General features: G+C 50.3%; 1 protein-coding gene across 1 annotated transcript; it reads right to left on the bottom strand.

The window, feature by feature from the left end:
• Positions 1–1,895: 1,895 nt before the first annotated feature.
• On the bottom strand, positions 1,896–13,157 carry LOC133344819 (homeobox protein Hox-A10-like). Its single transcript, XM_061555036.1, has 2 exons — positions 12,071–13,157; positions 1,896–6,098 (listed from the first exon to the last, which is right to left on the bottom strand). Exons 1-2 carry the CDS (start codon positions 13,137–13,139, stop codon positions 5,776–5,778), a joined length of 1,392 nt encoding a protein of 463 aa, XP_061411020.1. The 5' UTR covers positions 13,140–13,157; the 3' UTR covers positions 1,896–5,775.
• Positions 13,158–14,682: the final 1,525 nt, after the last annotated feature.

The following is a 14,682-nucleotide window of genomic DNA, read 5'->3' as shown; positions in this document are numbered from 1 at the left end:
GGGCAAGTGCTGTTCGTGAGTGCCTATTATGGGCGGGATGGCGCACCAGGTGGTGTGGGTAAACATCGTGTTCGGCCGCCTTTGTCTCTCCAGTCATAATGTTTAAACACCACAGCAGGTTCTAGATTTGAAGCTTTCGTGACTGCAAGGATTCATTAAAAAAAAACCTAAGAATATGAACCACAGCAGGTACTCGTCTAATGCTGATACCACTCGCCACTGACGTCATCCGTGGTCGGGAATCGAACTTGGGTTGTTGGGTTGGTTGTCGCAGTGCCCTTGTCACTGCGCCAGCCCTCTTCCAGTATTTCTGTGCCCCCAGTTAAAATGTTTACCCACCGCACCAGGCAACCATTTGAGGCTGAGTAGGCCTTAAGGGAGGCCTCGCACCGATTCAGATATACACCACGTGTTATCCGTGGCCAGGAATCGAACTCTGGTCGCAGTGCTCTAATCACTCCGCCACCGCTCCCCACAATTGATGCTTAACATAAACAGACGTAATTACATATGCACCCAGGGTATTCAAACACCTGAAATGAATCCCAGTCTGAACGTCAGTACCACACTAACCAGCTCATAATCTGTGCCACCGCATATGTTGCTATATGATCGATATAATCCGAGTTGTACATCTGTGCCAAACTGCCGCGAGGGAAGACACGGCAAGCACACGGATCGTTAAAAATGTGAACTTTGAGCCGGGACGATTAGTTTGATGAAGTCGATGAATCCATGAAAATGTTTATTCGATTACTCTCTTTTGGGATCGATTGCTCGAGTCGCTTTAGAAGTAGCGGTTGCCTCCGCATCTTGCCTCCAGAAGGCGGGAAACCCCCCGAGAACGAGCCATGCCCAGTGTGACGCGACCGATAGGGCGAATGACATCATTAAGCCGCGCCCATCACCTTCCGTCCAGTAGAACACGTGGGAGGCAGATCGTTTAAAAATGTCATTATTTGCGTGTTATCCAATTACTCAAAATTAATATAACCAATAATCGCTATAGTTATCAACTACTTAAATAATCGGATGTCCCAGCTCTATACTAACGCGCACAAATATCCACACATGTTTTTAGAGTAAGAATATGAAGATTTTTGTTTTATACTGGAGGAATCCGATGAGCTGTTAAGCTCCTTTTCACAGACGTCCAATAACATTGCCAGCCTTACATGAGACCTTCACGCAGTCACTAACAAAGGTGCAACTACATACGCAGTTTAAATTGTTTATAAGTCCTCGTCTCTGCAGTATATGAGACTCACTGGTACGTACACGAGACAACTATATTCCGCAATTTGTCTCCGTATATAGTTTATCGCAACACTTAACTCATCACAACACCTAACTCCAGCAATGTAATGAACTCGATTTGTTACCATTATTTAAATCGTAAAATGTTTTTGCATATTTTTTTATATTGCGATTGCATGTTATTTAAGCTTTTCGTTATTGCCCCAGTTCTCCAGGGCAAAATAATAATGATACACAAAAAACGTTGCTGTCGTCTTAAATGGTCTCTCACCAGGAGTTCGAATAGAGCAACTTGAGTGGCAGACTGAACGGCAGCCGTAGATTCGGTGCACAACGCGCTGTGTTTGCATCGCGTATGTTGAGTAAACCAAAGACAATCATATCGGCCTATCAAAAAAACTCCGCTCTTGCCACGACATCAGGAATAAAACATTTAATTTAAAAGCTATTGAACCTTGACCAGGTTCAAGAAGAGGATCGCACTTGGGGGGCTGCTGGATCAAGGAATTAATGAGCTCAAGCGAAGTTACAATGTTAGGATCGAAGTTGACCACAACCGTGACGCAGAGGGGGCAACCGTAGCCGATGAGACCAGGCGGTTTACAACAATTTTGTTTTATTTCATCACAGTACAGAAGTGTCCATGTGCGGCCAAGAGACACGCTGGCGATAGTTGCATCTTGCCTGGAGTGCGTTACGCGTGTGTCGATAATGCATAGACAGCAGAACGTGACAGCCGAAATAAAGTCCTCTCGACTTGAACAACTGCGTGGAAGGAATATGCATTTGCAAAAACGCTTGTCCGGATGCGTGTATTTTTTTTTCTTTCAGATCTTAAATATCTGGTGGCAACAACAACAAAATGGAACTTGTTTTGTTTTTTCATGTACACATATACAATTGTCATGCATCGAAAAGATGGCTTTGTTTGTGTGTTATTGTGTTTATGCTTTTGTTTATATATATAATTTTGTACTTCACCATGACTTGCATTGAGCTCTGTTACGCAAAAGCAGCAATTGGCCTGTGTGCGCGCAGCATGCGCATATAAAACACTCACGTATAAATGCAATTCTTATTGTAATTACCGTTATATTAAACTGCATTTTATTACATTCATTCGCGTATACCAACACGTATCTAAATCGATAAGCACAGCGTTTGACATGTATTATAACATCCCGCGCGCGCACACACACGAATATATATAAACACATTTTGGTTTTTTTAAGCGAATATTCCGTATTAGATTATGATATATCCGATATCAAATGCATGCAGACAATGCACACGGGTACCTATAATGTAGTGTAAACAGAAGTGAGGGTAATTCTATGTGCTCATAATATCACTAAGCCTGGGCAAACATTTAGCTTCCTTCGAAAATATTGAAGTTGGGTGTGGGACAAGAGGGCCTACGTGTGTTTAAAAAGCCTTCGTTGTCCCGGGGCTCGCGCCACGTGTCGAGCTACCAACAACGGCTGCAGGTGCCTCTAGGGGGCAGCAATCTGCACCGCAGCGTCACAATGGCCCATGACGTCATTGCTGTTCGCACGAGGACAGAAGCAATTCCTTTTTGCCCTGCTTAGGCCTCTTTACGAACCTAGGCTAACCTCAGTCCTAAAACAAACAAAAACAACGATACGCTTCACTCGCTGACACAACACACAGCCTACATCGTTGGGCCGAAAAAGAGCTGTTTTTTGTGTATGAGCGAAGGTAAAAGGTAAATGTTTAATTTCAAAGTTATTTACACCCCCCCCCCTCCCCATTACTGAAGCTGCATTCGCACAACTTAGAAGACTTGTTGCTGTGAACTCTGCGCAGCAAAATGTATCAGAAAATAAAGATCCAACCGAGGGGCCAACGAAGGCGACGGACGTGTCCCAAGCATGTTGTTAACATGTCGTAACATCCGAGTCACGAAGAGTGTCTCGCAGCCTACAGTATGCGTGCACTAAATCCAGGCTCAACAGTCAGTCGTTGCATCAGCCTCGCAGGCAATTTGTCGCCAATGGCAGAAGCAAGTTTGTTGGCACCCCTCACCATGCCGGACCCCCCCCCTTCCACCCCCACTTTCTCGCTGGCTTTACAGACAGCTCCCGCTCGCCTCTCACGGAAGGACCCACCAAACTCCACCTCTCGGGCAAATAACCATCAAGACTGTGGACACTCGTAGTGCGACACCCTTCACTGACACTCGTTCAAACGCTCGCACGCACGCGATTCGTTTGCTTGTCCTTCGTTTTTGGCGAATGCGTTTAACTCGTGAAAATTACGCCCCCCCCCAAATCTGTACAATACGCGAGTCCTCGTCGGCAAGGGATGCTTTCGGCAGTTACAATTGAATCAACAGATGTTTGCGCGCGCGCGTGTGTGCTTTGTTGTTCTCGGTGGTGGCGGAAATGCTTGTGGAGTAGCTAGCGAGTTGTGTAGGGCGGTTCAACTGCGCACGTGGGCACACGGCCCCGGAAGGAACTCCACTCCTTGCTGGCGCCGAGGCTGTGAGGAGGTGGAAGAATTGGACAAGGGTCCGGGTAGGGTGGGGGGGGCAGGGAAGTAGAGTGGGAGGGGGGTCCATGCAAACCACGCTAGGCTGCCACTGGTGTATACTAGTACGGTATACGCACATGCATATTCATCTCAATACACACACAATATGAACCCAGTGCGGGGCTATATTGTACCCAGAGCCGTCCCTAGCGTATGGGCAAATCGTGGTGACCGCCCTGAGCCCCGAGCTTTGGGGGGGGGGGGGGGGGTGCGCGTTTGGACGTCACAGTGTTAGATGTTACACTTCCGGTTTACTTTTAAGGCGTTGGAGGGGGCGGGGGGGCACGGTGTGGGATTTGTCCCGGGCCCCGCACCCCCCCCCCCCCCCCGCTCTAGACGGCCCTGATTGCGCCAATATATACATTAACATTTGTATGTATGTACGTTAGGGTGTTCGCACGATACAAGGGCTACACTAAACCCCCCCACCAAACAAAATCACAACTGTTAAACGCTTAATTTGTGCTTTTACGCCACTGTCGTCGCTGTACACTTTATGCATTTGTTGTTCAAACGTCTAATATTTACATAACCGCGTGAATAAGTGTGTGCCGACACCTGTCGTGTCTTTGTGTGTACACGTATGCGTGCAGAGTACACTGCATGTGTGTGTATGTATGCATGGGTGTGTGTGTGCAGACGTGTTCACATGTCTGTGTTCATGCGTGCGGGTGTGGCATCAACATCTCAGTCAGGTCAAACCTATCACACCTGGATGAGTCCCGTGGTATCCTGTCGGTGAGCATGCCAGACATCACGTGGCCGAACTCACAAGCGATGTTAGTGACGTCAGCAAACAATGTCTGTTGTTCTTCTAATCTATATAATATAATATATCCGTGTGTTTACACCCACATATATAGGTATGGCTACACATACAGCAGACACAGACTGCTGTGGTGTTGTCGTTAGCGAGCACCTTTGCAGGCCGGCACGAGGTTATGTGGTTCTGATCACACCTGGTCGGCCGCCATGTTGGTGATATTTACACTCCCTGCCAGGGTATTCGTTTGAGACTGAGACACCCTAGGGGATGCCCACGGTCGGTTCGGGTATTTGGCAGCGAGCGGGAATCGAACCGTGGTTGTCCTGGCTCAGAGCGCAGTGCACAAGCAAAGATAAAGATCCACCAGTATAGCCTTTAACAGACTGTTGGGGCAAGTACAGTTAAGCGAGCACCTATGAAGGCCGGCACGGCACGCGAAGGGGTGGATGGCCAGCACCATGCCCGGCCGCATTTGTCTCCCCAGTGCTGATGTTTGCACACACACACATTTTTACACACACACAGGTAAAACGTGTATATATGTCACCAGCCATTCAGGCACACATCATTAAAGGGAGATTACGTCATGCACATAGAATTATATTAATAAAACAAGATCAACGCGAGATAACGACATTTACAAATAGGCTCCGACCGTTACATTAAACGTTACGTAGCGGCACACGTCTATAAGTATAAATATACAGCGAGGTCTCTTCTGCCTCGTGTTTGCATTGACACTTCGTGTTGTTGAGGTTGTTCCCCCCCCCCCCCCCCCAAGAGCCAACGCAACATCACAGAGTCTTCGTGTGCACGTGATCATGAACCACACGTGGCGTCATCCGCCAATCACCGTCGCCACCACCATCATCACACAGTCGCTCCTCGGAATACTGCAATAAAACAATGACATCAGCAATATGCGTTCCTTTGAAGAGGGGAAATGAAAATAATAACATAAAAAATAAAATTGTCCTCGAGCTTGTGTTTGGATTTTATCATCGTGGACTGAAATAATCTATTTACCGTGTGTTTTTATATTGTTCAAACAAAAATCGGAACTCTACCAGACTTCTCTTCACGCAGCTGTCTCCGACACAATACAAACACATCACCGATCGCAACAACAACATCAACATCATAATAATTATCATCATCATCATCATAAGTGTTATCACCACACTCATTAACACCGGCGACTAGGAAAAGCTGAATCCGGATGACAGCTCACGGATGCGACTCTCTCGGCTCAACTTCTTGAGCTTCATCCGCCGGTTCTGGAACCAGATCTTGACCTGTCGGTCGGTGAGGTTGACCCCGCGGCTGATCTCGAGACGCCGCTCGCGCGTCAGGTACATGTTGAAGAGGAACTCCTTCTCCAGCTCCAGAGTCTGGTACTTGGTGTAGGGGCAGCGCTTCTTGCGTCCGCTCTTGGCCGTCATCCAGTTGCCGTTGCTGTTGTTGTTGGTGCTGCTGCTGTTGTTGTTGATGATGCTGATGATGGGAGCTCTGGGTGTTTCCTCTGAGCGGAGGACACAGTGCGAGGGAGGAGACAGGAAGAAGATCCGTCGTGAGATTAACAAGCCGTCGTTATCACGACGAAGGTGCTGACCATATTTACACACACAGACACAACGATCCCCCGTATAGCCTTCACAGACGTTTGGGACAAGTGCTGTGAGCGAGCGCCTACAAAGATTCCCCAGACAGAGGCCAAGGCGGCACAAGAGGAGGTTGTGTGGCCAGCGCCACGGTTAGCCGCCTTTGTCTCCCTAGTGGCAATGTTTACACGCTGCACCAGGTACTGTCCACGTGCACACATGCATACACGTATTTCGTAATGCATAATAATGCTGTAAGACTGAATCATTATGGTGATAATAATAATTGACGGCTAGCTGGTCAACCCCTGGATGAAAACCACACCGACACAAGTGTCCTTATAATGGGGGCCGTTTGACCATACTTCACCACGCTCGCCAGTGCGGGTTGGTGAATGGGAACCAGAAACCCGTTCTGATATCAACTGGCCGTGGCCTGGAATCGAACGAAAGGCAACTGCTCCGCAATGCACATACGGTGCTACACAGGCCGAACAAAGGCATAACATGGAGATACATAGAACTGCAACAATGGTGCATAATACGTACAATTATGATTATAATAATGCACTATTCCAGTAAGCGTGACCGAGTCTCAAATTTCATTAATAAACGTACGTATGCCCGCACACAAACATACCTACATAGGCCTACACACAAACAAACATAGTATATAGACCTGCAACACACATATACACAAACATACGTACATTCGCCTGCACAGACACAAACATACGTAGGTACACAGGCCTACACACATATATACGTACATAGGTCTGCAAACACACGCAAACATGCGCACATAGGCCAACACACACACATACATAAATAGGCCTACACACACAAATACGTAGATAAGCCTGCAAACACACGCAAACATACGTACATAGGCCAACACACATAAACATTCGTACACAGGCCAATACACGCACAAATAGGTACATAGGCCTGTACACATGCACACACAAACATACGTGCACAGGCCTGAGCACATAAGCACTTAACACGCAGTCTCCATGTTTTAGTCGACGGGGCGCCACGATGGCTCGGAGATGTTAACTACATCGCCTGGTCTACAGGAGGTCGTGCGTTCGAACCCAACCTTGACGCCTGCTGCTATATATTTGGAGTTTGCGGTGTCTCTCTCACCCGCGGTCGCGTGGATTTCTCTCCGGGTCCTCCGGGTTTTTCTCTCCACATTTAGAATCAACAACATGCGTTTCGAGTGTTTGGCTGCTGTGCATTTTCCACGCGATAAGCTACTTCGCTGAGCTGTCATTTGTGGCCAGGTCGCTTTTGAAAAAGAGCTGTACAGCTCAGTGGTGCCTTACCTGGTAAAATAAAAAAATAGTTTTGTTTATAGTTTAGTTTAGAGCAGTGGTTCTTCTTAACCTGGGGTGCACGCACGCCCTGGGGGTACGAGATGGGGGTGCGAGGCAGATTTTTTGTTAGAAGGTAAATAATTGAAAACACAAATTAAGCACAAGCACGTAAACACAACTACTTTGTCTCACCAAACCTACGTGTTTATTAGCATTATACATATAAAATATCGAATGAGAACCAAAGGGATTGCAGGCTGCACTAAAGGTTAAGGACCACTGTTTTAGACAATACAAACTAGGGCTATACTCGTTGGTTCTTTCGGTAAGTCACGTAGGTAGAAATAAAACAAAATAAATCACGATGTTTCGATAGCAACACAAGCCATCGTCTTCAGGTGAAAATCACGATAGCCGCGATTTCTGCTGCGATTTTCACCTGAAGACGATGGCTTGTGTTGCTATCGAAACGTCGTGATTTATTTTGTTTAATTTTTACCTACGCGACTTACCGAAAGAACCAAAGAGCATGGATTCCTGCAGTCACGAAAGCTTCAAACCCAGATACAAACCAGGGCTGCCAAAACGATGACCTGTCCTGAACGGCAGGAGACGATACTCGTTTCCAGGTAAACTGTCGTAACGAATTCACCGATTGGCAGGCGCGATCGTACAAACGGCGTGTGTCACCCCCTGGCACATTTGCAATTGTTTCTAAGTTGAAAGGCAACGGTGCAGCCCTCCCAATGGCTTCCTCACGCCACTGCTGGTGCAAGGGGCCTCCACTCAAGGGAGCTCAGAGGCGGTATTTGGCCTACTCTTCCATTCTGACCAGGCGCCTTGGAAGAGGTGGGCAATACCCACACGTCACCCCCCACCACACTTCGCGACCTGCTGGGTGGACAGGAAGCGATGGGGGGGGGGGGTTTCAGAAACTCTCCCACATTTTGTCAGCTGCCGCGCCGGGAGGTAGCATTGCATCGGCCACCTCCGTATTGCATGTCCAGTGTTTTAACCATTACATCACTGTGGTGGCTCGTTTTATTTGCTGTGTTATTCATTCGGCCACTGATAATGCAAAAATATAGACTTTAATAACCATAGTACATTTTCAAATTTTTTTTTACCAATTATATGGGACTATCGTTTTTAATGGAAAAAGAACGGATAATACACTGTAACATGATAACAAATGTAATGTTAAAAGCTTCAAAAAGTTAAAGAGTCTCCACGTGTTCGCCATCATCGTTAACTCATGCCTGGAATCTTCTCCAGGTGGTCTCCAGAGCCCGGAGGCACATTTCTTGTGGTGTTGTTGCAAATTCTCCGAAGTGTTCACATTTTTTTGAAGCACACTGTATATCTAAGACGGTATATTTCTGAGATCACGTAAGAGGATCGATGATTGTCTCAAACGTAATCATATTTTCTGAAGAACATCAGTCGTCCGAAACGTCGAAATTACATAGTTTTCACTCAATGTGTGTTTTCATGCGTCGTGCGAACATCACTCGAGCAGGAATAATGTAATACATACACGCTTGCATATACATACAACACACACATATATGTGCCTTCCAGCTATAAACCGCAACATATCCTGAAGAAGGCCCGTGGGCCAAAACGTTGGCTATACATACACAACACGTATGCAGTACCTACGTAATATTTCCATGACTTGCCAATCCACTGCTGTATGAAGGCCTCCCCACATCGTGTCGGCCGTGGAGGTTGCTTGACCATACCTCAACCACGCTGGTCGGAGCCACTTCAAGAAGGGGAGTTGTGGGCATCATTCTGGCGTCACGGTTCACATCTTACTCGCCACTGACGTTAGCCGTGGCCGGGACCACTCATTGAGTTAGTGGGGTTCATAGTGCAGTGCCCTAACCACGCTGCCACCGCTCCAAAGTGGATATATACACGGAGGAATGCGTGGGCCCTCTAAACACCCCTTAAACGTGGCATTTGTCAAACTCCTACTACTAAAATAAACAAATGTATTTGACCAGGTAAGGCCCACTGAGCTATGTAGCTCTTTATCAGACGCGAGCTGGCCACGAATGATAACTCAACGGAGGGGCTGATCTCGTGCAAATTTCTAGCAGCCAAATAGTCGAAACGCACGTTTCGAGATGTGGAGGGAAAACCACGCGACCACGGGGAGAGCACGCAAATTCCAAATATACTGCAGGCGTCAGGGTCGGGATCGAACCCACGACCTCCTGTATACCAGGCGAGGCATTTAACATCTCTCCACCGTGGCAGACACTCCAATAGCGTCTGCCACGGTGGCGAGTTGACCCTCCAGAAAAAGTATTGCGATTCAGTGAGGGTTTTTTTTTAAACAAATCAAATTGCACCACTGAAATTATTCCTCTGCTGCTATTAATCACTCGGTCGAGTCCACGATATTCACTCGGTAATTCACGTTTCACACAATACGTGGAGTGCAGCCAAAAACCTCCCGGCCCGCTCCTCCTCCACACCCGACGCCCCGACACATCCCGTCCGTGCAGAGAACGCATAATTGTCCTTTCCAGTTTAAAACTATCGATCATCCATCGTCAACAGCAGCAGCAGCCATGCTCAATCCACTGATGGGTGAATTTCTCACTCGCTAAGTCGCCCTCGACCGCCAAGATCATGCGACGTCGCAATTGTCGTTTTATCCCTGCGTACGATGATGGCTGTCGCGATGCTGATGTGGAGGTTTGCTGCTGACTTCTGGGTCACGGCGAGATGGCTGCAAGAGTTCGTGTCGTTTTGCTACTCCTCCTCCGTCGAAGGAGCGCAGGCTACAGTGGTGTTTGCTCGACGATCCATGGTGTGGGTTGAATGGCCACAATTGTACTGCTGCGGAGTGTCTTTAAATGTATGTCTATGTGTTCTTATCTGTCTATATGGGTCTTTATATATCTCCGTGTGTCTCTATGTATGTCCGTGTGTCTCTAAGGGTCTCTATGTGTTTCTGTGGGCTTACTATGCGGTCCATAGTGGGTGTTGCATGGCCACACTCGCACTGGAATAGGTTCACAGTAACGATCTTAGAACAAACCTAAGAATACGATCTTAGGTTTCACAGTCTCCAAAAATGCACACGTGCAATGCAATACACGTCAGCTTTAAGCGCTGACGCAGCAATCTCTGCGTTGGAATTTGATGTTATATGATAATAATAATATAGACTGAGTTCTGCAAATGTATTGTCATGTTTCATGCGGGCGCGCACATTTGACAATATAATTAAAGCGGGTGAGCACGCCAACACAAACCACACACACAGGCCGACACGACACGCGGCCGCCAACACATAGGCAGCCAACACACACAATAAAAAAATAATACTCTCTTACGCAGACGAACATAAACACACAAACCACACACGAACGTGCAGATACACAGATAGACAAGATGCTAACCAAGCCAAAGATAACAAACAAAACCCCCCCGTTTAGCCTTTTACAGACTGCTGGGGCAAGTGCTGTTAGCGAGCGCCTATGAAGAAGGCCGGCACGGCACACGATGGGATGAGTGACCATCACCACGCCCGGCCGCATTTGTCTCCCTTGTGGTGATGTTTACACACCTGCACCAGATACTCATTTAAGGCCGAGTCAACCTAGGGGAGGCTCACAGGAACGGTTCAGAAAATCGTCAACAGTGTTGGCCGTGAGCGGGAATCAAACTCGGGTGGCAAGGTCCCTTGCGCAGCGCGCTTACGCACGACACTGCCGCTTTCCACTACCTATAAAGACACACAAAGACAAAGACCCCCGGTATAGCCTCAACAGACTGTTGGGGCAAGCTTTGTCTGCAAGTGCTGTTCGACATCTCATCTTATACATGTATATAGCGCCTTAATCCAAGGGGATTTACAACAATTATATATTTTAAAATGCACATAAGATGGTAGTGGTTGAAATAAGTAGCGGGGTGTAGTAATGGTTGCAAACAAAGACAAAGATCTCCCTAAAGCCTTAACAGACTGTTGGGGCAAGTTCTGTTAGCGAGCGTCTATGAAGGCGGGCATGGCACGCGACAGGGTGGGTGACCATCACCACGCCCGACCGCCTTTGTCTCCGTAGTGGCGGTGTTTTCACACCGCACCAGGTACTCATTTGAGGCTGAGTCGACCTGGGGGGAGGCATAGGACCGGTTCAGATAATCGTCACTGGTGTTGGTGGCCGCGAGCGGAAATCGAACTCTGGTCGCCGTTTTCGTAGCGCAGCGCGCAAACCGCTACACCACCGCTCCACGTACGCACAGACACAGACAGACAACAGCACGCACACGGACACACACAAAGACAACAACTCATACACGGACACACACAAAGACAACACACACACAGTGACACACGCAGAAGCCGCGCGTCACATGACGCCCCCGTCGAGCGGAGCCGTCATAAAACATCAACGAGGGCGCGACGCGATTCCCTCCGCATTAATTGCGTGCGGCTGTCGCATTTTATACGGAGAAGGTGCGGGTCCCCCTCCACTACACCCCCCCGCCCCCCCAAACGTCCGAGACACCACCCGGCCCACCCATCATCTCATCGCGCTCCTCACCTCCCGCCTCCTTGCTCCCCGATCTCCCGTCCGCTTCGACCATGATGAGTCGTCCGGGTGACGCCGCCACCTCGACCGCCGCCGCCGCGTTCTCCGGCTGCTGCGCCTCCCGACTCGCTCCGTCGCCCGCCGCCTCTTCCCGCTCCTCCCCATCATCCTCCTCCTCGGCCGCCGACTTCCCCGCGGGCGAAGGCGCCGCCGCCACCGCGGACGAGGGAGCAGCCGCAGCCGCCGTGTCCTCTTCCTCGTGCTGCAGAAGCCCGAAGGAGTCCCTCGACGGTCTGTACGCTTGGCCCAGGTAGAAGTATCCCGGCACGGGCACTCCGGGGCTTTCCGCCGCAGCGGCCGCGGGCTCCGAGGCGAGCGAGCGCGCGAAGTCCGTCTCGCCCTTGCCGCTGCCGCCGCCGCAGTAGGCGGCCTCCTCCTTGATGGCGTGCGAGAAGGAGCAGGGCCCTTGCGAGGCCTCCTGGAGCTGACCGCACGCGCGGCTCGACTCCACCCAGGAGCAGCCGTCGCTGGCTGCGCTCGCGTACGCGTGAGGGTGCAGGGAGCCCGTCTGCTGATGCTGCTGCTGATGCTGCGGGTGATGCTGTTGCTGCTGCTGGTGGTGCTGGTGGTGCCCGTGGTGGTGGTGATGTTGCTGCTGCTGGTGATGATGATGAGGATGATGGTGATGATGATGATGTAGACCGTGCGCGTGCTGTGGAACATCGTGACGCTTCGACAGCGCTTGCACGAGGCCACAGTTTTGTGCGGAGCCGTAACCAACCTGCAGGTGACCGGCGCCGTGGGCCATATAGAGTCCGCTTCCTAATCCTCCTGCTGCTGCAGCTGTTGCTACACCACCACCACCACCACCAGCGCCACCACCACCAGCACCACCACCGTAGTAAACCTCCCCGGCTCGACCCGCGCCGATGAGCGAGTCGACGAGGAACGAGTTGGCGATCCCAGCGCCGTTGGTGCACGACGCCATGGCGTGCGCCACGCCGCACAGCGCTCCGGCCAGATGATGAGGATGATGAGGAGAAGGAGGATGAGGAGGAGGAGGCGCCTTCCACGCCGACATGGCTCACGAAGAAAACATTCGCACATGGAGAGGGGACAACTAAACCCCCACCCCCCCTCCCAGGCAGCTCGCGCCGCGTCACGTGGCGCGCCGGCCAATCGCGCCGACACCGCGAGACGCGCCGCGCGCACCCCGCGTTCCCCTCCTGCTCCTCCTCCTCCTCCTGCTCCACCACCACCACCCCGCGTCGCGTCATCGGAAGGTGTCGCGCGCGCGCTCTCTCTCGCTCCTCTCTCTTTCGCTAGCCGAGCCAGATTTGGGGAGAATTTTCGCATTGTTTATTTTGAAGGCGAGAGAGAGAGAGGGAGAGACACCAGGCACGGCGACGCCCCCCACCCAACTCGACTGTTGCTGTGTGACAGCCGTGAGACGACCGGCCGGGCGGTCGGGCGGGCGGGCGGGCGAAAGAGTGCGTCGTAAGGGCGCGCAGTGGTGAGAGCGCGACTCGACGGATCGCGTCGTAGGCGATGGGTCGTGAGCCCGCTCCGTCACTAAACGCAGCCGCGGTGGGGCCCGACACGCGGCCAACATCAGTGGCGAATGTCTAAAACCGGTTCTGCGTCTTATGCCCCCTTAGGGCCGACTCGGTCGTGAATGACTTCCACGCGCGCTGTGTGAACGTCGGCGCGCCGGGAGAGACAAAGGTGGCCTGGCGTGGTCGTGAGCCCTCCAGACATCTCGGTCAACGTTTCGGTCTTCTCGCTCGAACGACATTTGCACCCAAAATTCTGCCGAAGGACTTACGCGGGCGATCTGTGTTTCGTGTTTGTTGCGTATGTGTTTACGTGTCTTTGTGTGTTGGGTGGGCGTTTGCTTTGGGTGTTTGTGTTTATCGGTTGTGTGTGTCGCGTATGTGTTTTGGGTGTGTGACCTGTTTAATGTGTTGTGTGTATGCGTGTATCTTTCGTATGTGAGTTGGGTGTGTGTGTACGTGTTGTTTATGTGTGTGTGTGTGTTGGATGTGCGTGTATCTTCATTGCTTTTAAAGAGATGGTGATATGATCTCGTTTTGCAGATCTCAATCGCAGTCTTTGATCTTAGCTATAAATAATATTTGACGCGCACGACGGCAGCATCACATCATCAACAACACCAGCAACAACAGCAGCAACAACAGCAGCAACAACAGCACCACTATGTACGCGTATGAGCGAGAAGTGAGCGCGCATAGCTCCCAATCAGCACGCGGCTGCGACTAAATAAAATGACACACCAGTGCAATGCACACACACGTATAAAGATAAAGATCCCCCGTATAGCCTTAGCAGACTGTAGAGGCAAGTGCTGTTAGCGAGCACCTATGAAGGCCGGAACGGTACACGAGGGGGTGAGTGGCCAGCACCACACCCGACCGCCTTTGTCTCCCCAGTGGCGATGTTTACACACCGCACCAGGTACTCATTTCATACACACGTACACCCGACAACCCACACTCGTCTCGTTTTAATTTAATTCCACACCTTTCACTCCATTCAATCATTGCCACGCCCGCCGACACCTTCAACCTCCTCCGCCGTACCCCCCCCCCGATGCGTCAATTAAA

The sequence above is a fragment of the Lethenteron reissneri genome, chromosome 20 (assembly GCF_015708825.2).
Source record: "Lethenteron reissneri isolate LAM-NWPU_2019-01 chromosome 20, ASM1570882v1, whole genome shotgun sequence".
NCBI lineage: Eukaryota > Metazoa > Chordata > Hyperoartia > Petromyzontiformes > Petromyzontidae > Lethenteron > Lethenteron reissneri.
Note: the sequence above shows the minus strand (reverse complement) of the source record. Positions and strands in the feature narration are given on the sequence as shown.

Bases quoted from the DNA above. Each gene is read 5' to 3' on its own strand.
- LOC133344819 (XM_061555036.1), bottom strand. From the start codon at position 13,139: ATGTCGGCGTGGAAGGCGCCTCCTCCTCCTCATCCTCCTTCTCCTCAT. The intron at 6,099-12,070 runs GTGAGGAGCGCG...TCCTCCGCTCAG, and splicing joins GGGGAGCAAGGAGGCGGGAG to AGGAAACACCCAGAGCTCCC.